The 27,556-nt window shown below is 39.4% G+C and overlaps 1 protein-coding gene across 1 annotated transcript in view; it reads left to right on the top strand.

Moving 5' to 3' along the window:
- Positions 1 to 27,556, top strand: part of Abcd1 (ATP binding cassette subfamily D) — a 397,244-nt gene that overhangs the window by 293,888 nt on the left and 75,800 nt on the right. Inside the window, exons 3-5 of the mRNA XM_069838061.1 lie at positions 1,603 to 1,775; positions 9,782 to 9,956; positions 14,916 to 15,031. Coding sequence (XP_069694162.1) covers positions 1,603 to 1,775; positions 9,782 to 9,956; positions 14,916 to 15,031 — 464 coding nt within the window. The remainder of the gene's footprint in view (positions 1 to 1,602; positions 1,776 to 9,781; positions 9,957 to 14,915; positions 15,032 to 27,556) is intronic.

The following is a 27,556-nucleotide window of genomic DNA, read 5'->3' as shown; positions in this document are numbered from 1 at the left end:
GATTTTATTCTCTTCAGCTAGTAAATCTATAAGTTCTAAATAATTTTCCCTGTTTGCTGAATCTTCGTCTTCACGATGATCACGAAGTGGGAGTTCTTGTTTACCTAAGTAAGTAATTGCTTGGATAAAGCGACCTAGAATTTTTCTGTATTAGTAACTTTTTCATTGTGCTGAATAACAGCAAGACGCGAACTTTCTGACAGAACGTGTTCAATTCGATTTCGAACTAACATATGAAAACTTTAACTGTTCTTTAAATATTTTTGTGAAGATTGATGCTTACACGCTTTATGTTTAAATTTTATTGTTGAGAAGTCATCTTTACTCCACTCAGATTCACCTCCAAACATAACACAACAAACAAAAAAATACAATATTTATTTCTATTTGTGCTACCAGTCAACCACTTATATTTTGAATACCATTGTGTTTTGAATTTCCTGTTAACATTACCATTCTTCTGAATTATATTTAAATTGGGAGTAGGTTTTTGATTTTTCATGTCGCACTTCTGTTCATAAGATAAGGACAAGAAAACTGTATTTCATAAAAAGTCAATTGAATCATAATTTCTTTCATTACACATTCCATAAAAATAACTGATAACTAAAAATACACTATAACATTAACACTCAGTGCACTAGAAATTAAGCTTTCATTGTAGCATTGTTGTTTGCCAGCCATGCTATATGCGAGAGAACCAGAGAACTGAGACAATATTGAGAATCTCTCACAACATTCTTAAAAGGTTTGATGGCGAGCTGTGCTACACATGCACATGTTACTCAGTCCAAGTGCCTGAAACCAGCCAAATAGCAGACCCGAAGAGACAGTGTGCAGTCATGTCTCTTTCTTTCTCTTAAAACAGGTCCGGTCATCGAATATTGTGGAAGAACAGGATGCCAGCAAGCAAGCTGTCTTACAATAATGAAGTTATGTTGACTGATCAATGTAACTAGTAATTTCGTAACTCCAAATATTAATATAGCTTAGAATTTTAATTATTATAAACACAGATAAAGTTCGGTAGACACTATCTCAATGTCTCATAGCACGCTCTGCTCCTGGTAACCATATTTGGAGAACTGCTGAACTTCCGTAATGTTTTGGACAGAACATGAGGTGATGCTGTGAAGCTACTCAAAGTGGACATTTCTAATCTTTTATTTGATATGCAAAAGTTATGATTCAAGGGCTATAACTTTAATAAGAAGCATGTCTTTAGGCCTGCTTAGATTCACATGGATTTCAGTCATCTTAAGTTTCCTAAACATTCAAGGAACACGTCTTATATAGGTGCTAGACTTCGAAAATGTTGTTTATATGTTACATACTTTTCATGCTATATATTTATGTTAATTTTATACCAAATGTTGAAATAATTATTTGTGTGCATTGAGTTTTTTACCAAAGTAAAAAAGTGTCTCTTCTTTAGCTGTAGACTATACTTTCAAATCATACAAAGGAGTTTTCTTTTTAAGCTATTTCAATTCATAATTTTAACAACCAAAGTGTAATTTTAATCTACGTATGAGGACATTCTATGTTCCTTATTTATGATAGTATGTCTCAAATTGTTTAAATAATATTATATTGTTTCAGGCCCAATTTTGGCAACAGTGGTCATATCATTGACTGGGCAGATACTGAAAGCAGTCTCACCAAAGTTTGGCAGTCTAGTTGCAGAAGAAGCAAATAGGAAGGGATATCTTCGCCATATTCATGCTCGGATTATAACAAATGCTGAGGAGATTGCATTCTATGGCGGCCAAAAGGTACTGAACATAGCATTAAGATATTGTAAATTTTATTAGTAACAACAATGTAATTTATTCGTCACAACAATAATTCCTTTCTATAATTCACCTTAAACGCTCTCGTCTACAACAGGATTTTCACTCAACACAGTATTCGTTATAGCACTTCACTGACGGCAATGACAATTTACTTGGACTATTACGAACAAGAATGAACTGTTAATCTTAACTAATATTTACAAAGCACTATTTACAAATCAGAACTGTAGTTCTCAGTTCACAGTTCTTCTAGCTCAGTCACTCGAGTTCACAGAATCTCGAACCACAGACCTTCAGAGACAGTTCACTGTACTCGAACTCGGGTCCCTCCAACTGCGGTCCACTGCACTCGAACTCAGGTCCCTCCAACTGCGGTCCACTGCACTCGAACTCAGGTCCCTCGGATGCTGACAACAGTTGCGGACACACACTCGAGTCGAACTCCGGTACACAAGACTGGCTTGCTTGCTCTGGCTTAGTCACTGACTGGCTGATTAATCAACTGAAAACTACTCGAGTTCGCTGGCGTTTCTTCTTTTATAGCGAAATCATAGTTGCGAGAAATTTCTACAGCTGTGCAGAGAATTATCTGGATATCTCCACTTCGACGGACTTCTCGAAGAGTCGGGAAGGTCCGTTCCCCCTTCCCTCCGTAAGCAGCTGCGCGCGCGATCTCCCCTCGTCGAGTGGGCCCTTTCCCCTTTCTCCGCCGCGCGCCGTTCCTTAGTGCTCCGTGAAGCCCGCGCGATCTGCTTTCTTGCGGGACGCTGGTCGTGAGTTCGAATCTCACGTCGCTGTCACATTGCTCCTTCCTTAGGGCTGCTCGTCCCGGGCAGTCCCTTGGTAGGCTGCTAATCGGTCCAGATGCACCACCATCATCTTCCCTCGAGGTTGTCGCTGGATGCGGTACACCACGTCGTTGATCCGGGTCACCACGCGGTATGGTCCATCCCAGGCACGTTGCAGCTTTGGTCATTTCCCTTTGGTCCTGGTAGGTCGGTACAGCCACACCAGGTCGCCCTCCTGGAATCCTACAGAGTTGGCTAATCTGTCGTAGCGCACTTTCATCCTGTCGCTGGCCATCTTCAGGTGCTCTCTGGCCAGTTGGTGAACTCCATTCAACTTCTCGGTGAGTTCTGCCACATAGACAGTCGCTGGCTGGTCGGCGCTGGGTGGCGTGCCAAACAGCAGATCACAGGGCAGGCGCAGCTCTCTCTCGAAGACCATGTTTCCCGGTGTCATCCCTGTTGTATCGTGGACCGAAGCTCTGTAGGCCAAGAGGAACAGTGGGACTTTGGCATCCCAGTCTCGCTGATGGTTGGACACCACCTTCCGCAGGTGCTCCTCCACGGTTTTGATGTATGGTTCCACCATGCCGTCGGACTGTGGGTGGAGGGAAGAGGTCCTGGTTTTATGCACCCCCAGACTCTCGAGCAATTCTCCCATGAGGTTGGATTCGAAGTTGCGCCCCTGATCGCTATGCAATTCCCGGGGCACCCCGAATCGGCAGATGAAGTTGTCAAGCAGCGCGTCGGCCACCGTTGAAGCCTCTTGGTTGGGAATCGCGTACACCTCTGGCTATTTTGTGAAGTAATCCATGGCGACTAGCAGGTAGCGGTTCCCGCGATCCGTGACCGGGAAAGTTCCAGCAACGTCGATGGCGATCCTCTCCAAAGGAGCTCCCACGTTGTTCTGCTGCATGGCTCCCCTGCTGCGTGTCCTTGGTCCGCGACTGGCTGCACAGGTGTCGCATCTTCGGCACCGTTGTTCCGTGTCGGTTCTCTGATGCAACCAATAGAACCTCTGCCTTAACTTGTCCAGCGTCTTGTTGGCTCCCAGGTGGCCTCCAGTCACTCCAGCATGAGTCTCCTCCAGCACTTCACCTTGCTCCTGGGCAGGACAAGTTGTTCTATGCGGGTCCTTCCATCGGCCGACTCCCAAATCCTCTTCAGGATACCGTCCTTGACAGTGAAGGATTCCCACTGGGCCCAGTAGCTCTTGTAAGTGGTACTACGGTTGGCGATATCGGCCCATACTGGTCTCTGGCCGGACTCCACATCACGCAGTAGCTGTCCAATGTTTGGGTCCTCCAGCTGCTCCCTCCTTATGGCGGCGTTATCCCATCCTGGGCTCGGCTGGGCGGCAATTTCTCGGACTGCGTGGGCGCCATCCCGCTCTTCCACTTTCAGGCAGTGTATGCAGCCATCCGAGCACGGACGTCGTGATAAGGCATCAGCGTTGGAATGTTTCTTCCCTTGGCGGTGTTCGGAGGTGAAGTTGTACTCCTGCAGTCGAACCCAACGGGCGGTCTGCCCCTCCAGGTTCTTGAAGCCCAATAGCCAGGTGAGTGCAGAATGGTCTGTCCTCAGATGGAATTCCTGGCCATACAAATATTTGTGGAAATGCTTCAGGGCTTCCACAATGGCAAGAAGTTCTCTACGCGTCACACAGTAGTTTCTCTCAGCCTTGGATAGTGTTCGGCTGAAGTAGGCAATCACCCTCTCTTTCCCGTCCTGTTCCTGAGAGAGTACTCCGGCGATGCCTACGTTGCTAGCGTCCGTGTCGAGCGTGAACTTCCTTCCAGGGACCCAGTACAGGAGCAGTGCAGAGTGCCTCTTTCAGCGACTGGAAGGATGACTCCGCCTCGTCTGTCCACTGGAATTGTCGTTTCTCCTCGGTCAGCTGGGTTAGAGGCTTAGCGATGTTGGCGTACCCAGCTACGAACCTTCTGTAATAAGTGCAGAGGCCGAGAAAGCGGCGCAGCTCCTGCTTGTCCCTCGGTCTCGGCCATCCTCTGACGGCTTGTAGCTTCTCCGGGTCCGTGGCCACTCCGTTGGTCCCTACTACGTGTCCCGAGTAGTTGACCTTCTTCTGGAATAGATGACATTTCTTCGGGTTCAACTTCAGTCTGGCTTGTCGCAGTCTCTCGAACACTTTTCTCAGGTTCAACAGCTGTTCGCCGAAAGTCTTACCGACCACGATGACGTCATCAAGATACAGCAAACAGGTGTCGTATGTCAGGCCTCTCATTACGGACTCCATTAGTCTCTGGAATGCAACCGGGGCGTTGCAGAGGCCGAACGGCATAACGGTGAACTGCCATAGTCCCTGGCCTGTAGAGAACGCCGTTTTCTCCTTGTCCTCAGGATGTAGCTCCACCCGCCAGTAACCTGACTTGAGATCCAACGTCGAGAACCACTCTGCTCCGGCCAGGGTGTCCAAGGTCTCGTCAATTCGTGGAAGGGGAAAGCAGTCTTTCCTGGTGACGTCATTCAGTCTTCTGTAGTCCACGCAGAAACGCAGGTCCCCATTCTTCTTCTTCACCAGCACCACAGGTGATGACCAAGGGCTGTCGGATTCCTCGATGACCCCTCTTGCTTTCATGCCCTCTAGTTGGCTGTCAATCTCCCTCTGTTTAGTTAGAGGAACGCGTCGAGGCGGTTGTCTGATTGGGCGAGCATTTCCGGTGTCGATTCGGTGCTGAACTTTCTCCGTTCTCCCGTAGTCGTTTTCAGACAGACTGAACACGTCTTGAAATTCTGTCAGTAGATCGTGGACTTGTCTTCTTTCTCCTTTGCTTAAATTCTCCGCCAATTCTCGAGCCAGCTCTTTCAGTGATGGGTCTAGATCTGGACGTGGTCGGTGACACTCCTCGTTATCTACTAGAGACGTCACAGACACCACCGGCTCGACGCTACCTAGTACAGTTCCACTAGGCACCTCCTTGTCCCGATTGGTGACATTCAGGACCCCCACCGGTACCACCTTCTGATTCGGAAGTAGGGATCTGGCCACATAAACCCCATCTATCGGAGTTGTTTGCGAATCGAGGAGCAGGTTTCTCTTAGGTTGTCCGTCCAGTCTTGCCGTCACCACCATCTCGCAGCCTGCTGGGATTGTCACTTGATTCTCCAAGGTGAGTCTGCTGGCCATGCGTTGGTCTTCGACGTCCCTCAGGAACACTTCATCCTGACCAAAACGGAGGATACGGCGCCTGACGTCCACCGTTGCATCGAAGATCCGCATGGCGTCGAGTCCCAGGATGACGTCTTCAGTGATGTTGGCGACGAACACCCACATCTCCAGTCTCCTCTTTCCCAATGTCAAATCCAGGAAAACCTCTTTCTGGATGGGCAGGCTCTCGCCCGAGGCAGTACGTAGCTAATATCGGCGCAGCGGCGTCCTCCCAGGTAGGCCACGCACAATTTCCGGTCTGGCGATGGTGAGCGACGCCCCGGTGTCTACCAGTACTCTGCATGGGCGGCCTCTTATCCATTCGTCAGCAATCAGTCCATCGTCGAATCTTCTGTTAACCGTCTTCAAGATCAGCCGAGGGGATGGTGATGACGGCGCCGACGTGCCCCTCATCGCATCGGCCCCTTTTAGTTTTCCTGTTTGTGACCAGATCGGTCACAGTCCCTCCTCAAGTGTCCAGGCTCGCCGCAGGACCAGCAGGTAGGCAATCCTCGTCTTCGTCGCTCGGGTGATTTCGGTTGACGCTCCTCGACGTTGGCCGCCGCGACGCTCCTAATCCGGTGCGATGCCGAGACGTTCGCAGTCAACTTGGCTGCCTCCATCCTGAGGGCCGCCGCCAGAGCTGCGTTGATGGTGCGATGCTCTGCTAAGAATAGCTGTTGTCTTATTTCCGGGTCTCGAATTCCGCTGCCGAAGGTGTTGGCCGCCTCTCCAGCGATGAAATCATTAGGTAGGCCCCTGAGGGCCTTATGGGCCAGTTGTTCCACCGCCATCGCGAATTCTTGCAGAGACTGACCTGACTGTTGGACCCTCGTTTTCAGTTGGGTCCTGAATGCTGCCGCAAGTTGATGGTCACCATAACGTCCCTCCAAGGCCGCCATTATCTCAGCGGCTGTCCCATCTTCTGGAACGCTGTGAAGAATCTCCGACGCCTGTCCCTGAAGCGCGGCCAGCAGCTGAGTGGTTTTCTCTGCTAGCGTCCACCCGTTGTGCTCTGCGATTGCCTCGAACTGGCGACGGAATATCGCCCAAGACATCGTTCCGTCGAACTTCGGCGTCTTGACGTTGTAATGTCTGGCTAAAGGCGATGGTTCCCCAGGTCCACTATATGGAGTCCTCAACTCTGTGGCCGCTTCCTGCATGGCATGTCGAACCTCCTCGGCAACTATATGTTTATGTTCTCTAGCCTGGCGATCCACCAACGCGAGGATGTGCTTGTTTTCTACAGCATGTTGGTCCATCAGCACACACGTTTCCTCTTGACGTCGTTCGAGAGCGCGAATTTTTCCATCAAAATGGTCTACATCCTGTCTCAACTCGGCTGCTGTCTAATTTATACTTGTAAAATTCTGGTTTAGTTTATCCAAATCTGCCTTAAGTTCGTCTTTCACGATGGCGATAATTCCATCTACGTGGGCCGAAATGCTTTCAATTTGCGTAGTGACGTCATTTTTCACTCCGGTTATGTCGCCTTTCATCTCCGCTTTCACTTCACTTATGTCACTTTTCTTCTTCGTTTTCACATCACTTATGTCGTTCTTAACCTCACTAATGTGCTTGTTCATGTCATTCATGTCGTCTTCAATTTCTGCTTTTACGTCACTTATGTCTTTTTTCATTTCAGCTTTCATGTCCGCGATGGCTCGCAGGATCTGCTGTAGGTTCTCCATTGTCGATAATGTCCCGATTCTGACACCAATGTAAATTTTATTAGTAACAACAATGTAATTTATTCGTCACAACAATAATTCCTTTCTATAATTCACCTTAAACGCTCTCGTCTACAACAGGATTTTCACTCAACACAGTATTCGTTATAGCACTTCACTGACGGCAATGACAATTTACTTGGACTATTACGAACAAGAATGAACTGTTAATCTTAACTAATATTTACAAAGCACTATTTACAAATCAGAACTGTAGTTCTCAGTTCACAGTTCTTCTAGCTCAGTCACTCGAGTTCACAGAATCTCGAACCACAGACCTTCAGAGACAGTTCACTGTACTCGAACTCGGGTCCCTCCAACTGCGGTCCACTGCACTCGAACTCAGGTCCCTCCAACTGCGGTCCACTGCACTCGAACTCAGGTCCCTCGGATGCTGACAACAGTTGCGGACACACACTCGAGTCGAACTCCGGTACACAAGACTGGCTTGCTTGCTCTGGCTTAGTCACTGACTGGCTGATTAATCAACTGAAAACTACTCGAGTTCGCTGGCGTTTCTTCTTTTATAGCGAAATCATAGTTGCGAGAAATTTCTACAGCTGTGCAGAGAATTATCTGGATATCTCCACTTCGACGGACTTCTCGAAGAGTCGGGAAGTTCCGTTCCCCCTTCCCTCCGTAAGCAGCTGCGCGCGCGATCTCCCCTCGTCGCGTGGGCCCTTTCCCCTTTCTCCGCCGCGCGCCGTTCCTTAGTGCTCCGTGAAGCCCGCGCGATCTGCTTTCTTGCGGGACGCTGGTCGTGAGTTCGAATCTCACGTCGCTGTCACAATATACATTTTCACCAGCAGTCACTGTAGTCCATAAGTTTCTCTACCTAGTTTAGTTATGATTCATGAAGACTTGACAGTGTGACTTATAACAATTACAAATATGTTTACTTACTTACAAATGACTTTTAAGGAACCCGTAGGTTCGTTGCCACCCTCACATAAGCCTGCCATCAGTCCTTATCCTGTGAAGATTAATCCAGTCCCTACCATCATAATCCACCTCCCTCAAAACTATTTTAGTATTATCCTCCCATCTACGTCTCGGCCTCCCCAAAGTTCTTTTCACCTCTGGTCTTCCAACTAACACTCTATATGCATTTCTAGATTCACCCATATGTTCTATATGTGCTGCCCACTCCTTTGCTGTGATCACTCCAAAGAATCAGTCACATTCCGAGGCTTATGTTGGGGTTTAGCAAGAAGTTCTTTTTTATGGTGATAGGTTGTTAGCCCTTCGCTCAACCCCCAAGCTGGAGGACGACCTCTTATTGGCTGTCCATGATTGCTTATTCAATATATTCGCAGCTACCATCCATGTTTGGAGGCCATCTCCTCTATCCGCAACCTGAGGACGTGCCATGCCATGGTAATAGGGACTCAACAATACATAAATATGTAAGGTCCTTATTTGAGAAACTTCTGCACATACCTCCTGTTGCCTTGTCCATCGTAAAATACACGTTTTGTGAGTTTAAACCCAACTGAAAATGAATTCTTAAAGACAGTAACATTGTTTATAAATAAAGTAAAGCCAGGTTCCATCATTGTTGATACAACAAATAATATAATATAATATAATGAAGCCTTTTGAATTCTCTATTGCCAGTGGAATCAGCAAGCTTTTGGCCAGTAGTTGATTTGATATTTTGGGTAAGGTTTATAAGTAAATCATCATTATTCTTCACTAATTTAGACCTTCAGTGGTCTGTTTCAGCCTCCAGTTGAAAGTCGTCTGCTAACTTTTCGGTGGTTTGCCTTATCTTTTTCCTTTAGGATGTTGTTAAACGTTATTTCTACCTAGCATAAAGTAAACATGCTATTTACAACTGTTTTTGTAATTTTGAATTTTTTCTAATATTGATATCGTTCTTAAATCTTCATCCCTCTTGTGATCCATCAAAGTATATCCCGCAGTTTTCCTTGAAATTTCATTTCTGTTGCAACCAATCATTTTTCGTCGTGTTTCTTATGTCCATATTTCGTTACCATATAACTGGAATAGTTGCAAGTGTATTATATACTTTTAGTCTGGGTGATGTTTGAAATTGATTTAGTTTCAGAACTTGATTCAACTCTCTTAATATCGTGGAAAATGTATTTTTTCTGGAATGTCACTATCGTAGAAAGTCTATTTTTTTCTGGAATGTCGTTTATTTTTAACTACATATTGGACCCTATTGGCTCTTGACCTTTGAAGGCAAAAAACCTTGGATTTTTTACAAGAAATTTTCATTCCAAATTATTTGAAAATGTAATTTAATGTCATTTAATGACGTGTGTTTCATTACAGGTTGAGCTGAACCAGTTGCAGAGGGCATACAGTTCTCTTGTAGATCAGATGAATACAATCTTTTCTCAGAGACTGTGGTATGTGATGCTGGAGCAGTTCCTTATGAAATATGTCTGGAGTGGTACTGGTATGATAATGGTGTCACTTCCCATATTAACCAGTTCTCGTCGTGAAGGTGAGCTTCGATTACATAAGTATTTATTATGCATTCATAACTGATGCAGGAGTCTTATAAAACAGTAATACATAACATGTGGAATATTATTTTATTGGTCATTATTAAAGGTAGGAATTTATACCACAACATGAGGATATTAAGTTAATTGTGCTTAGACTCTCATTATGTCATGAATGACGTGAAGCCTGAGATATGGCCAGGTTACAACTGAAGTGTGTTGTGTATCACAGCAATTGAATGGGGATATGTTTCGCATGTGTAGGATTCAGCGTTGTTCTTCGTCAATTGATTTGTTTACATTGCACTGCGATTTGTTGATTGGTTAACCACATAAAGCTACAAGCTCACCCTGCTTATACCATGGCATGAGTTCCCTAACAGGTACCCATGCACCTGCAATGCTATCTACGCCCACTCTCTCTTTCAACAACGAACACTCTATGCATGCCTAACCTTCTAGTCTCTGTGGATAAAATCCTAAAATATGAGCCATGCTGTATTGTGGCCTACAGTACCCACCTGTTTGTTACGTAGACACTACAGAAGGTGTTTTATATGGTTACTACGCATTGTTACGCATGCTTCAGTCCTTCTCAGTGAATCATGAACTCTTGCGACCACACCTGACTCTTGTCGGATTTGCTCACATGCATTGGATACATGCTCCTGTAATTTTTCTATGTTGTCGATGGATGTAGCATTCACCAATGTCTTTAAATGTCCCCATAGCCAGAAATCCAAAGGACTTAGGTCAGGTGATCGGGGAGGCCATGCTACTGGACCTTCTCGACCAATCCATCCCCATTAAACCTCTGGGTTAGGTATTGTCACACGAGGCGTAGAAAAATGGGTGGTGTCCCGTCGTGCATAAACAGAAAGACAGCCCACAACACTGAATACTGTATGTACTTACTAACACAAGTAAAATGATAGTTTTTGTAGTATCCTGGACCTTCGTTTACTACTACATTCTCTGTTTACTTCTGTTGAAGGATGCTATCCACTCTCAAAACATGCACTGTTGTTTTGTATTTTTAAACGAATGACGATCATAGGCCACAATACAGCATAGCCCACATCTCAAAGTTTTTGTTTCGATCTATGCTACCATCTGTAAAAATATGCGACACTTTTTTAAACACCCTGTATACTCACAAAATACCACGTAGTTCATATTTAAAATTATATACTTAGCACATCAACAATATCTACTTTACAGAACGAACTTTTAACATATCTCTTTCATGAAGTGACCATTGCATATTCATTTAAAAAAAAAAAAAGTATTTCTCTACAAGCATCATGACCAATAAACATAAATAAAATTTTTCTAGCTTTAACAATTTGTGCCTCATTTTGACAACTTTTGTATTCATAAAAAATGAAACAGTTTCACTTGCTACATCAGAATTAAATTTGTTCTTATTGTGTTCGTCTTGAGACTGGTTTACTTAAGGAAAGTGACTGACTGAATGCCAAAGAGTCGTCAGATTTGTAGTCTTTTCTAATAAATACTTAGATCACTTCTGCTTCAATTTCTCCAAACTGGAACTTCGCAGAAAAATCCAACTAAAACAAAGAATATCTGCAAAACACTAGTAGTGTTGATGACATACAATACATGTAGCATAAAAGTTACTCATTTCAATATCAGAACTTCTACTCATCTTACCGTCATTTATATAGGAATAATCATATTACCAACTTTTGAAAAAGAAGTGATGTGTTTTAAGTCAAAGTCTTATCTGTAACGGAAATAGTAGAATGTAGAAAAATCGAAGTTTAAAAATTTTAGGAAATGAAAAATGCAGTCACATCTTCCTTAACGTGAAAATTCGGGACAGTCCTACCTTTCATAATGTATGGAAACCGAATCTGTACATGATATGCCTTTTATAGTCTTCCAGTATTTCTCCAGGAATTTCATAAACAATATTTATAACTCTAGTTTTATGGTAATAAATAATACATATTCTGTCTCTGACTTTTTATGTACTGTTTTCTTTGTTTTTGTTTTAGTTTCGTTAATTAAAGATACTCTTTCCATTCAATATTATTTTTTTTTTATTCATGTCCCACATAACTAGGGTGACCAGACGCCCTCTTTTGTCCGGACATATCCTCCTTTTTAGGCCTTTGTCCGGGGTCTGGGCAGATTTTTAAAACTTGTATGCCTGATATTTTGAAATTATCTGATTTGACGCATTTTTCAAGTAATGTGCCTGTAAGTGGCAGCAGCATTACAATTGCATTGCTTACTTTGCATTACATTGCAGTTCTTTGCTCCTACTTGTGGTCGTTGCTTTCATATGTAGCTAATTGTAAAATAATTTTATATTATTAAGTTATTATTATTATTATTATTATTATTATTAAATTTTATCATAATTATTGTGTAATAAAATAGATATTAACATACTTTTAAATATGGTATAAACATAAATCTGTACTGCAAATATTTTATAATAAAAAATTGATATTGACGTAATTTAAAGTACATATTTTCTGTCCTCTTTTTTTTTTTCGAACAATGTCCTTTTTTAAACTTTGTGTCCTCCTTTTTATCGATGTAAATCTGGTTATCCTACACATAACAGAAAAAAAGACTAGCCCTACTTATTTAATTGTTTAATTTAAATCTCGTCTTTTTCTACGCTAATAATAATAATAATAATAATAATAATAATAATGATAATAAAATTAGTAAATATTCAAGTGAAATAGCTGCTCTAGTAATGTCAAAATGTTTCTCTCTACTTTCCACCCCACCTTCTGTAATCTGTTTTTTCTCCATAATCTAGCCAGATGCATTAATGTGGACATAGATAAATTGAAGTATAGCCACAGTCTAGTATATACAGTCACGAAGCTCAATACTTACTAAATATGCAAACATAGACAGTTGAAATATGTATCCATAGATAGTTGCTCACCACCAGGATCGCTACTATCGCCTCATCACAGACCCTTTCCCCAGCAGATGATAAAATGTATTGTACTTTTGAAATCGTATTCTTTTGAAAAAATTAACACCTTCCTTCCACTATTGAAATGTGAAATACATAAGGTTTATATATTATTTTCATAAAATATATATTATATTTTATAAACTCACCTTCCTGGTTTTTTCGGAAGAAGGATAAATCTGACCTCTTTTTCTTACAATATTTATAGTACCACAAACGTCTCCTTCTCCCATATTATTATTCAAATTATTGTATTTTGTGTTACTTCGTCTCTTAGGTAGTAGATAAATACAGTAATTCAGCACTCAATTGTAGTATTAAAATACAGACAAATAGAATGTGGCAGGTGTCATACATGACATTATGTTTAATTATAATATATAATTGCGAATATAGGAATATAAGTTAAATAAAGTAAACATAACCTATACTTTCCATATGACATAACATTCCTACATATGTAGTGGCAGGGCATTGGAGACCATAAAATTAGACAGAAATGGGCAACTGGTACAGTAAACATAACCTGTAATATCAACATATCTAAATATTCGTGCAGTGGAACTGAAAATTATTGAATCGTGCATAAGTGAATGTACAAGAATTTCGCAATATTTAATCGAAATAAAGGCAGGTATTACACATACGAACAACGTAATTTTCACACCAAAAATAATATTACACCTTAACTCACAAGGAATTATGTCTGAAGTGTCTCCTAATCATTATTTAAAATTTTATTAATGCAATTACACTACATTTTAGAAAATATATGTGACTCTTTATGCATTCCAATTAATTTATATGGTTGAAACGGCGCCCTTCGTGATCGGGTTAAGTGAGTCCCATGGTCTGCCTTACGGCCTGTATTAGATCACGATGGCAGTGACACAGTCTATTTTTCCTAGTACTCACAGCGCTCCAAGCAGCTAGCAACTATCGCGAGAAATGCAAAAAATCACCCCAAGCTTCGTGACTGTATATAGTAGACTGTGGTATAGCATTTATACCAAAATGATACTGATGGTGAAAAGAATGGTAATGTTGGTAAGAATGGTAATTCACTGATGATGATGATGTTGATGATGATGGTGATGATGATGATGATGATGATGATGATGATGATGATATTGTTATTGCTGCTGCTAATAGTGGGTGTAGGCCTAGAAACAGATCGCTTCTTAATATTACACCATTTGAAAAGTGACATGGCAAGCAAAAATCCCCTTAGCTGTGATTCAATGTGTCAGATTTCAGCAGAAGAATCTCGCGACTTATACATTACATTGCAGATGTAATTTTTTTGGCATACCTTATAAGTACTATAACTGTCGATTCCTGGAAGTGTAGCACGACAATTTTTGTACAATTTCTTTATAATGTACATGTCATAAATAAAGATTCACTGCTCTGATATGGACTGCATTGCCATAATCTAAACTCAACTGCACTGAATGAAAGTCAGATGTATATTAATGCTGTAATCTTGACGTCCTTTCAGTCTGTGTATCTGTTATCTGTCCATACTTCGCAGCACAAAACATTCCCACACTCATGCAGGGGAAATGTACACACCATTTCCTCTACAATCACATTCTATCTGTAACATTAATAAAAGTCAGACGGCATTTACCTGAGTGAAACCTGTTTTCTGGCTGATGCTCTGTACTACTACTGCTTCTACTCTGCTACCACAACCACCACCACCACCACCACCACCAACAAAAAATGTAATTTTTTCTTCTAAGCATAGAATCTGGGTCTTCAGCATGAAGAACCTGTGCTATAGATATTTGCAGTTATTAATACTGTAGAAAATATTTTTGTATGAGCTGTAAAACTTAATTTACAGAATAAAATATTAACTTTAACCTTGTCATATTTCATCAACGTGATTGTCTCTCAAGTACCACTCACATTCAGACTAATACTCATATTTTCATATTTTATGGTATACAAGCTACTTAAAAAAATCTGTGCATTGTTCCAGAACAAGATGGATCTCCAGATGGAGGTGTGAGCGAGAGAACACAATACTTCACAACAGCCAGAAACCTTCTAATCTCAGGGGCTGATGCTGTTGAGAGACTCATGTCTTCATATAAGGTACCCATAGATACAACACAGTATTTCTTGGCTTGTATAGGAAATTCCTTTAATGTGGTAATGCACGATGTCCTTATATGCCAAGTGATGCTCTTTGTTTTGGGGAACTACTGGTTAGAATTAAAGTCCGGGTGCTTTATGTTGGCAAAGAATTTTTAGAAGGAGAAAGAGATACTTACCCTCTCACTTGCACCATTGTTGCTGTAGCCTGCTGACAACTACCTTAGGGTGTTGGAGGTAGTGGAAAAACCCCTGGTATGTGGTCGCTGGATGTAGCAATGGTGGACCCGTCTTCTTCGTAGTCTTTATCATCCTCACTTCACTCGCTATCCAAATCATCCAAATTAATTACAAATCTATCCAAAACTTTGTCCATCAAACCATCTTTCTCCCAATAATATTGTTCCACTTTTTGCACATGAGCACAAGCATTTTTCCAGTTTTCCACCATAACCTTTGACACAGCTTTCTGAAACAAAGCTTTAACATCACTAGATTTACACAATATGTTATGTTTAGCAACGTCTTCCTTTATTTGTTCCCAAATGAGTTCAATGGCGTTAAAGTCACAATGATAGAGTGGTAGTCGCACTATATCATCTGTGTAATTTCGCTACTATTTCATGGGTCTTTATATGATTATTATATAATACAGATTAAATCTTTATAGTTAAGAGTTTCATTTACACTGAAGAATTTTATCGTGCAATTCGGTATGATCTGAAGTATTATATAAATTATTTTTGTTTATTTATTTTCCAATACATTATTGCCCAAATTTTGAAATAGCATTTTCAAGAACAGCATACATTTGTTGTGACGTAAATTGTGGTTGATTACTCTTTACCTTTATAAGTTCATAGAGCACTGATTTTGTTGCACACAGGTCATAATCTATGCTATTTTCATGTAGTCATGCTGCATATCTGATTTTTATCATTAACGATATGGTGTCTTGTTCAATTCCATTGAGTGGTACAGTGCATTGTCCATAATGATAATACTATTTGGGGGAATATTAGGAAGCAACTGTTGTGAAAACCAATCCTTGAAAATACGACCATCCATTTCCTCGTGGTAGTCTCTGGTGGATTTAGATTGGAAACATAGAAAGGCACCGGGGACAAATCAAGTTGAAGAGCCGGTGTGCAGTGGCGGCTCGTGAGCTTTCATATTGGGTGTGCACATATGTATTACCTTCTATACAAAATTATAATAACTCATGATTGTAGTACATACCTTTACATACAGTGTCGGTAAATAAAGTTCATCCTCCTGTCCTTCTTCTCAGCAAATTTGTCGATCACCCGTTCATTGAAATTTTTCATGCTCCTCACCAGCTCCTTCTCGATTGACAACATGGCCAATGCACTTAAACGTTCCTCCGACATTGTGCTGCGAAGAAAAGTTTTAACGCGACTTAATGTTGAAAAACATCTTTCCGCTTCACACATTGTCATAGGCACAGTCATGAGAACTTTAAGGAGCTTGAAAGTTTCACTGAATGTTCTTTGCACGTTGTTTTCAATTAAGAATGCCAACAAATCTACAGCATCAGACACATTTTGGAAATCTTCTCGCATATAGATTACTTCCAATTCAGTTTTTAGCCTTGTTTTCTCGATGAAAGGATATGCGTCACAGGATTCTTGAAGACAGCTTTCTGGAAATGTATTTATTTATTTATTTATTTATTTATTTATTTATTTATTCTGGTGTAGTTAAGGCCATCAGGCCTTCTCTTCCACAACACCAGGAATACAAATACAATAACAGAAATAAAAAGGAAAAAAAAAACACTATAAACGAAGTAAAGTCACACAAAAATATACACAGGTTGCAGTCACACAAACTTTAAATGAGTGATTAAGTATAATTAATTGTATCCTAATTAACTAACATAAACAAGAAACTTGCGATTTTAATCTGGAGTAAAAAAAAAAACACAAATCGACACTTCTAGCAATATCTAAAAAGCATTAAACAAGACAAAATTTTCCAATTTAATTTTGAATTGTGATAAAGTCCGGCAGTCCCTGACATCATTAGGTAGCGAATTCCAGAGACGAGGTATTTCTACAGTGTACGAGGATGAGTATAGAGACGTTCTATGATGAGGGATAGAAAGAAGTGCATGGTTGAATTTATAAAAATTTTCAGAGGCGTATAGATTTGATACTGCAATATGACCTGTGAAGAAGAAACGTTCTTTGGCCTGATTAATAATGACGTCGCACACTTCCTTAGCAGCAACATTTCTTGTTATTCTAACATCCTCTTTGCGTCGCTTTTCTGCTCCTGTTTGGAATTCAGGCTGGCTGGCAACACTGTCAATCTTATCCCTGATGGTCGTTATAGCATCTTCGAAACAAGATACTGCTGTCTGAACTGACACTGGGTCAATGTTTCTTTTTTGTAGTTGGCTGTAAAGCACATCAACGTGTGGCATTATTAAATAAAAAATCTGTAGCCAAAACTGAAATACTGACTGTTCCATTTTCAGTCTTATTCCTCTTTCCTGTGTTATTGTAGGGTTGTGTTTGCTTGTTTCTTCGATTTTTTCAAGGCACTCAATTAAAGAGTCCTTGTGTTCGTGTACTACTTCAACTGTCATAGAATGAAAATTCCATCTTATTTGCGAAGCTTTAGGAAGTCTTCTCCCTACAATTTCATTCAGAACTTCGACCCTTTGGGGCGAATTTGAAAAGAAAACTGGAATTTCATCCATGTCAGCAAAAAATATCCTTACATCCTTATTCTGGCTAGTAGCATGGGACATGATGAGGTTGAGTTTGTGTGCATAATAGTGCACATAATAAGCAAAAGGATAATCCTGCTTTACTAGAAATTGAACTCCAGACCGAGAACCACTCATGACATTAGCTCCATCATAACTTTGTCCTACTACTTTATTCTTGTCAATGTTCGTTTCACACATGTGGACAAATTTGGTGCGTTCTGTCCCGAGGGATTTAGAAAGGTCCAGAATCTTTCTACAGGTTTGCCACTTGATAGTACGTATCGAAACACAGTCACCATTTGAAACATTGATGAAACATCTGTCGTTCCGTCAGCAATTACTGAAACATAATCAGCACTTTGGATTTCGGCCTTTATTTCATCCTGGCAGACTTCAGACATGCACTGCAGTAAGTCATTTTGAATTTCTTTTGATGTACCCTTGAATACTGTAGCGTTTTTCAAGTGTTCCTTTAAAGCGGAGTCCAATTCTGAAGTAAAATCTACTAGTCCCCGAAAAATGCCAGGATTAACTGACCCCTCCGACTCATCATGTCCTCTAAGAGCCAGTTCGAAAGCACCACAAAACTTTATACAATCGATAATTTTTGACAATATGTATCTATTTTTTGTTATTTCTTCATTTTGATGTTGAATATTTCTTCGAAACGCAGTGTCCAATTGTTGCCTTATGTCATATTTACCTAAAATACTCAATTCTAGCTGTGCATTTTTGTGCACTTTAGACATTTCGTGTTTTGTAATTTTCTGTTTCAAATGCCCGACATCGCTACAACCATTATTTGTCCATGTGCCATCTTTCTCACTCGCGAACATCAAACAAGGAAAACAGTACAATCAGTTCGTAATTTCACAACCACACTCGTACTTGCTATAAAATTCAGGATTGAATTTTCTATTAATATCTCTACCATTGCATTTGCTCGTCTGAATCAAATTTATTAAAGATTGGGGTCTTCCCCTACTTTTAATGTCGAACTTTTCTTCCATACTTAAATTACCGAAATTTGTTTTCTTCAATTTTTGAACCGAATTCATTATTAATTTATTACACATAAAACTATCACAATGTAAACAATACTATTTATCACAAAGCATCAAACAACACCAGCACAGACGTTAACCGAATTCATTATTAATTACACGTAAAACTATCACAATGTAAACAATACTATTTACCAGAAAGCATCAAACAACACCAGCACAGACGTTAACCAAATTCATTATTAATTACACGTAAAACTATCACAATTAATCAATACTGTGACTTTATTTCAACTCAACAATAGGATTTTATTCTTCCAACAATAATTCCTTTCTACAATTCACCTTAAACACTCTCGTCAACAATAGGATTTTCACTCAACACAGTATTCGTTATAACACTCCACTGACGGCAATGACAATTTACTTGGACTATTACGAACAACAATGAACTGTTAATCTTAACTAATATTTACAAAGCACTATTTACAAATCAGAACTATCAGTTCTCAGTTCACAGTTTCTCGAACCACAGACCTCCAGAGACAGTTCACTGTACTCGAACTCAGGTCCCTCCAACTGCGGTCCACTGCACTCGAACTCAGGTCCCTCCAACTGCGGTCCACTGCACTCGAACTCAGGCCTTCGGATGCTGACACAGTCGCGGACGCACACTCGAGTCGAACTCCGGTACACAAGACTGGCTTGCTTGCTCTGGCTTACTCACTGAATGGCTGAATAAACTGAAAACTGCCTCGCGTTCACTTGCTTGCGTAATTTATACTCACACCACAGTTTCTGGAAAGTACGACTTCTCGAATTATCTGGCTATCTCCACTTCGACGGACTTCTGGAAGAGTCGGGAGGGTCCGTCCCCCCTACACTCCGCACACAGCAGTTGCGCGCGCACTCTCCCTCGCCATGTAGGCCCTTCCCCCTCTCTTCTCTCCGCCGCGCGCCGTCCCTCAGTGCTCCGTGAAGCCGTGTCGGCTCACGCGCGATCTGCTCTCTTGCGGGACGCTGGTCGTGAGTTCGAATCCCACGTCGCTGTCACAATACTATTTGCCAGAAAGCATCAAACAACACCAGCACAGACATTAACCGAATTCATTATTAATTACACGTAAAACTATCACAATGTAAACAATACTATTTACCAAAAAGCATCAAACAACACCAGCACAGACCACGCTAAGCTACATGTGACTTGATTATTTTTTGTCAGTTTGTGACACTGACATCTTGAAATGGCTATGACAATTACTTCGTCAAAACTTGTTATACCGTATTTAAAAAGAAAATATAATGTTCGTCTGACATCTAAACTTCACTAGTATATTTTAAACATTTTCTATTACATAAATAAGCATAGTTTTATTAGTACAATCGGCCACGAAGTAATATCTGTAGATTTATTCCAATACACTGAAGAAAGTATGAAAGTGATTATTTTTCTTACTTCCCGCAAGCAAGGAGCCATGTCTGCCAACCGAACCCTATAAAGTGTAAAATTCAAACACGTGAATGTGTGCGAGGGGAGTGTAGGGAGAAGGGAATACATGCCAAACACGTCTGAGAAGCTGCGTACGCGCAGGAGATTCTGGCAAGTGATGCGATTGAATGAGGATTGTTGCTGTACTCCCCCTCCTTTACCCGCTGCCCGCAAACATACCTAAATATGTTCGCATAGTCACAAGTTGCGAGCCCTATAGTGACTGGAATAGAAATGGATCCAGCTATAGTGCGTGGAATCGAACGAGGAATATTGTGAAAATGTTGTTAAGTTGCAAAATATTTTAAAATTTTAATCGAATCCTAAAACAGATGGTGAGCGTAAAATATTTAGGGTGTGCACGTGCGACCATGCAAATATACAGGAACCGCGTCTGCCGGTGTGTACAATAATGATTTGCTGTCCTTTACCTAAGGGAACTTTAAATGGGAGATCATAATTAGAGAGCGGAATTTTAGGCCCTAAAAAGAGACATTTTAGGTGCCTAAATTAGACTCTTAAACTACTTTATTTAGGCTCTATAAAATAAAAAATAGGCTTTTTTGTTGAAGAATGTAACTAATATAAGTTTCAACATTTAGTTAAAGCAAAATTTTAGGATTAAAAGAAACTTCCACACATTTCACAAGGGTACACATGCATACACAAAATAAGACTTTCTGTCTTTAAGTTAGTGTTTTTCATTCACCCATCACATTTCCATAGTTTGCTTCACAGTAGATGATCAGCACCTATTGTAGCTATTGTGTCGCTCACTGCTGTACTTACAAATGGTGAGAAAAAAGGAAGAGGTTGTTATCTGTCTTGGAATGTAAGAGAATGCTTATGCGAGTTTGTGTTAAATTGCTGACAGACAGAGGAAGATATAATAATAATAATAATAATAATAATAATAATAATAATAATAATAATAATAATAATAATAATAATAATAATCTGTCCTGCAGGAGTTCTTTTACATGCCAGTAAATCTACAGACATGAGCCTGTCTCATTTAAGCAAACTTAAATGCCATTGACCTGGGCCGGGATCGAACCCGCAACCTCGAGCACAGAAGGCCAGCACTATACCGATTACGCTACCCAGCCCAACTCAAAGTTGGAATTTTAGGATTGAAAGATTGTAAGAATGAGAAGGGGTGGCTCGGAGGTATTTCTCTATTGTGTCATTCACTGCTAGGAAAGAGTTGTTGTTATCTGTCTTGGAATGTAAACGGTACAGGATGTTAAGAAAAACAATAAACAGTTACGAAAAAGATGCAAAAATTAAAAAAAAAAAAACTTAAAAATAGGCACTAACGTCGAAATAGGCATTTTAGGCACTATAAAACCTATTTATTTATAGCTATATTTCCATGAAAAATGTAAATATTAAATCTCAAGCCTATATGTATCAAGGAAAAAAATTGGTTTTAGCCTAAATTCCGCTCTCTAATCATAATGACCGTCTGATTGCTCACATACCCACACTTTGTTTTTTGTGTGATTTACGTTCACCCAGGTTTCATCTAAATATATAACTGGTCGACCAGTAGATCGCAACTTCTAAATTTTTCTAAGGAAATAAAATCTTTTACAAACCACATCAGTTCTTTTCATCAGATACTTTCGTCCATTATTGTTTAAGACTTAGTGAAATTGCAATTATTTTAATATTTGTCTCAAAGCCCATCTACTTCCGTGGAATAAATCAGTTTCCTTTAAAGCCTCTCTCATATTTTCTATGCTAGGGAGAAAATGTGTTCGTCTTATGGTAGAAGCAGTGAACAAATCAACGACTGTTTTCTTAGAGGTTCTATTTGGCTGTTTCTTTCCAGGAGTACGCAATACTGATTCGCTAATGTCAGAATTCTTCTTCTAATTAAATATCCTGTGCACTGTGTTCTGAGAAACGCCAGTAACAGCAGCTGTTCTTTCCGTAGTATTGGCGACAGATATTGTTGGTTTTCCAGTTCTTAGCACTTCATATTCTTCAGTGATGAACTTATGTACATTTAGAACTATTTCCCGACCATCTGACTGTAAAGCTTTGCCTTTTTTTTCCAACACTGGCTTGAAAAATCACAAACACAAGCGAAACCACTGATATAAGTAAAAAAGTATATACCACATATGCACTTTCGAATCCATGATGCTTAGAATCCACTTCAATTCAAAAATTAAAATAACTCACAATGTGAACACCACCACTGATTACCTCAAACTGACTGACCAAAGGGGCTGGAAGAAGATTGACAACAACATTTAGTTCTTTCAGAAAATTCTAAGCCTTAATGAGGGTTTTGTATTGTTCTCAGTAGAAGGGGAAGCAGGTCCTTGAGGTCTCTCTTTCTAACCGTCTGTGCCAAGATAAGCAACTCCACTTCAAGAAAGAACAGAAAATATCGAGAGACGGTGTGTCAGTATTCTCTCTGTGCCACAAAATTATTTTGTTTAATTGTTTGCTTTTTCATTGTCTGAAATATAAGAACAGTTTGAATGCTGGAACATCTTATTAATAATGGAGAAAATTTCGCTCTAACACTGGGGATCGAACACAGGCCTCACAGTTCTATGCACTAGATGCTCTAACACTGAGCTACGCCAAGGCTCAATCCACAGCACCGGATCAAACTCCTCTTCTTCGGTTTTTTCCTTTTTTGACCTACTCCATGTTCGACATATATTATGTCATCCTCATCGTATGAGCGCACTCAGATGAGTGACTTGGATGGCCGGGAACCAATAGTTATGTACTGTTAGGCAAACAATCTATATGATGTGGTTTGTGGATAAGCGGAAGCCTACGCAAACACTTAATCTATATGATGATATTATTAATTTTTTATCCTACAGAATTCTCTGTTGTGGTTATTATTTATTAATAACGGAGAAAAATTCGCTCCAGCACTGGCGATCCTGGGTTCAATCCCCAGCACCAGAGCGAATTTTTCTTCGTTATTGATAAACAATAACCACAACAGAGAATTCTGTAGGATCAAAAATTAATAATATCATCATACAGACTAAAATATTTGCTTTGAGGTTTTTATTAAAATGTATTTTTTTCATATTGTTGTTATGGGTATGCTATCTTTCTATGTTTAAAACTAGTGCTTCACTCTTTCGGTTGACTTTTGTATACTGAACATTCTGAATCATTTTAACTTGCAAGTAAACATATAAAATATCAGAATTTAAAGAAACGTATAGTAAATTTTAAGCTATGCAACAATGTACTGGCTAAACATTCAACATACATTTAATAATAAACATATCTGCATTGTCCTCCTAAATAAAGTCAGCATATTGTTAAATAATGTGCACCTCAAGTTCAGATAAATGATGTTTCAGATCACTTTTCTCCAAAAACAATTTGGTTTTTGTTGACAATCATTTATCGTTTATTGAGTGTGGTCATGACAACAATAGAGTACATACCCGTACTAGAAAAAGAGAAAAAAAGAAAAAAAGAAATCATACAAAATTTCCGGAAAGCTTCTGACCACGAGTGTCTTGAAACAGGAACAAATAAGTTCATGTGCAAGTATGAGTTTCTTTTTTTTTTTTTGCGGTAAAAAATTACTGTACATTGTCTGTGTGTCTTTCGCGCCAAATCTGTGCGTTGGCGTGATATATTCACTATAAAATTGTGCCCCGATCATACAGGTTATAATGCGAGCATGCCACTTCAAGCAGAAGCCACGTGCCTACAAACAAACATGTATACATTTTTCAATATACTGTGATGGAAAGTTAGGTGTATAAAAACTTTACCATAATAAATTTAGTTAAGTAATTTATATTGAATAGAATACAAATGTAAAAGGATTTTATGGCCTGTAATTGCCTCTTGTCCCTGCATTCTAAAGAATTTTTTGATATCCTCTGCTTTGTTTTTCTAGGTAAGGTTCAGGCTTTCATAGAAGCTCAAAATCTTTGATGTCCTCAGGCATTAACACTGTCTTTCCTAGTTACAGCAGCCTTTTGCTAGCTATACCTCATAGTCACAAAGAATGTATGCTGTTGTATGTTATAATTAGACACAGTCGACAGATGTCATTCTCTGTCTTGCCCATCTTTTTAAGATGGGGTTTTAAAGAGTTGTGACCAGTGAGAATACTTGCAATTGCTAATTTTAATTCATTAGCCCTTTGCTGCAAAAAAATTTAAACTATTTCTCCTTCTTTTTGACCTGGAATATTTTCCATTTTTCTGCCAGGCTCTGATTTTCTTCTTAACGTGGTTTTGGGTAAGTCCACAGTACTTCCTTACTAAGCAAAAGTTCCATATCTGCAGAAAAATTGAAAAATGGTGTTTTCGCACTTTATAGGGTCTTGCACTGTCAGGAATTCGTTGAACTGAGTAAAAATGCAGTACCTGCAGTGACAAATGAAATATAAGCTTTTTATTTTGCTGTATCTGCAAAAAATCTCTAGATAAATTAAGCAAGACTGCAGTATGTCTGTCAAGTTACGCAAAAGTGCAGTATGTGAGTTGCAGATACTGCATTGTTGCTTAATACCAAGCATATACCGCGGTCTTTCTTAGCATTGTCACACCCTTTTCATCCACATGCCGCTTTCTGCTTCAGTCTGCACCTGACAGTGTTATATTAAACAGCAGTCTGTGTTGAAAACAATTATAGTTATATCTACTTCTTCTAGATCTAAACAATTAGTGACATTAGCTTTGGAAAAATGTTCATCTAACATGGTAGAAAATGAAAATTTTAATTCAAGTGTTGCAAGTTAACTTACGAATTCCCAGACTGGAGGTGGTCTGCTTGTAACAGCTGCAGCTAACAATGAGGTACGTGTTGAAGAATTAAAATTACTAGATTTATCTCAATTTTCATTCCAATCGCTGCAGCAGGACGTTATGTACGCTAACATTGATATTATTTAATTAAGTAATGATGATGCACAAGTAAGCATGCAAGTAACGCAACTCACAACTGATGGGACCTTATTGTTATTATAGAAAGATAAGAAAAATGATATTAACACAGAGGAATCATTCCACACACCTGATAATTATATTATAATCCCTAATTTTGACAATTGCAAAAATGCAGACACTGAATTTGAAAATAGGTAAGTATTTAATATATTTCCACTTCCCAGTACCTCTCAGAACGTTGAAATAGTTAATTCTGAAGTAAATGAAAACAATACTATTATTGAGAATAATGTTGATGACGAAATAAATGTTCAAAACTGTAATTCAGTTAAACGCAGAAAGCAACTGGTAAATTTAGCAGAAAAAGAAGCTCAAAAGCTAAAGAAGTTTAAAGCAGACCACCAAGTTCTGGCTCCATATGTGCAGTGTAAGAAAGCTTGCGTGACAAAGATTAGTGAAATTCATAGGCTGCACATTAATAAATAATTTTGGGATTATTCCAGGTTTGCAAGGCACAGTTCTATATTAAACTCTTGTGAACACATGAATGTTAAGAGGCGAACTACAAAGAGTGAACGCAAACAAAATACCTTTAAATATTTCTTGAATGATGTTGACTACATCACGAAGTATGTAAGGTGTTCTTCTTAACAACTTTAGGCTACAAAAAAACTAATGATAGGGTTCTACATGATGTTCTCAGTAAAACTCCAAAGGGAAATATTCAGGCACTCAAAGATGAACGTGGTAAATCCTCTGCTGTAAATAAAGCCCCACACTTTGAAATCAGTGAGCACATTGAGTCCTTTAATCCATGTATTTCACATTATCGCAGAGAACATGCACCAAATGTAAGGTATCTTCCCAGTGACAACAATTAACATGATGTATAAGAATTTTCTTGAGAAACACCAGGATCTAAAAGTTTATGACCTATATCGAACTTTAGGTAAAAAGAAAAATATTTCTTTTGCTAAACTAGACATGAAGAATGCGAGCAGTGTGAGGGATTCAAAGTTCATCTCCATCCTCAGTCAAGTATGAATGATGACTGTGATATATGTCAAAGTTGGCAAAATCACATTGGGAGGGCATCTTCAGAGAGCTTTACAGAACTTACAGTGAAAGGAATGATCTTGCTGATGGTACCATGTGCTTCTCTGCTGATTTACAGAAGATTATCATGCTACCAAGAGTGGACACATTCAAAAAAGTTTTATTTGTTCCAAGATTAATAGCTTATCATGAGATTCGCTCCAGTGGGAAACAAATCTAAATTGAAACCTTTTGCATTTGTTTGGAATGAAGTTATTACAGGATGAAATAAGGAAGATAATTATAAGTACGTTTTACATGTTCCTGAAAAAACAGAGAGATATGTCACATATAGTAATTTGGTCTTCATGGTGAATTCCAAGGAAGTAGCTGCCCAAGAAATCAATCTTTTCTATTTTGAACCATGACACGTATTTATGTCTGCTGACAGTATTTTTCACCAAGTTGAAATATCTCTCAAAAAGCAGAAAAAAGCATACGACTTTGAAGATTTTGTACACGCTTGTCAAGATGCAAATAATGGAAAAATGGACGTAATAAAGATGTATCACACAAACTTCTACAAATGGAAATATTACACTGCCCATCAGAAAAAAACTACAAAACAACTACCTTACTTCAAGGATATTGTTCATGTGAAATCAGTGAGAGGTAGCTGTGTATTAAAGTGCAAAACAACATACAATGAAACTGAAAGTTACAAAACTTTAGATTTCCTGCAAAAGAAAGCACAGAAAAGACATGGCATGCAATTCCCTGAACATCTGAATAAGCCCTGTGGATTTGATCTTGAGAAGAGAGATAGAATTGTGAACACCTTGAAAGAAGTCATTCCAGAAAACAGAATGAAATTCTGGCGAGATTTACCAATACAGTAAATATTTTGTGCATACATATGTTTAAAGATTGATTATTATTAATAATAGTACATTGTTAATACTATAATTTTGTTCATGACTTACATAAATTGTGATTTTTTTTTGTCATTCATAATGTCATGTTGTGAAATAACTAGAAAGAATTTATCACAAGTGTAATCTTCATCTTACGATGTTTGGTGACGTATACACTCCGTTGATGTGACATATTAATGATAAGCAGTGCTGACTAGATCAGACGCTATGGACAGTACTCTATAACAGAGTTGCCAGTATGAAAGGATAATTCCAAGCCTTTGGTGTGAGACGAACTCGATAGCTCAGTGGTAGAGCGCCTGACCGGAGAACAGGAAGTCGCAGGTTCGATTCCCACTCGAGCTTGTGAAATTTTTCTTTCATACCATGGCATGATTGTGACTATAATAGTATTTAAATTCATTATTACAAGTATTAA

This window comes from Periplaneta americana, chromosome 10 (assembly GCF_040183065.1).
Source record: "Periplaneta americana isolate PAMFEO1 chromosome 10, P.americana_PAMFEO1_priV1, whole genome shotgun sequence".
Lineage (NCBI taxonomy): Eukaryota > Metazoa > Arthropoda > Insecta > Blattodea > Blattidae > Periplaneta > Periplaneta americana.
Note: the sequence above shows the minus strand (reverse complement) of the source record. Positions and strands in the feature narration are given on the sequence as shown.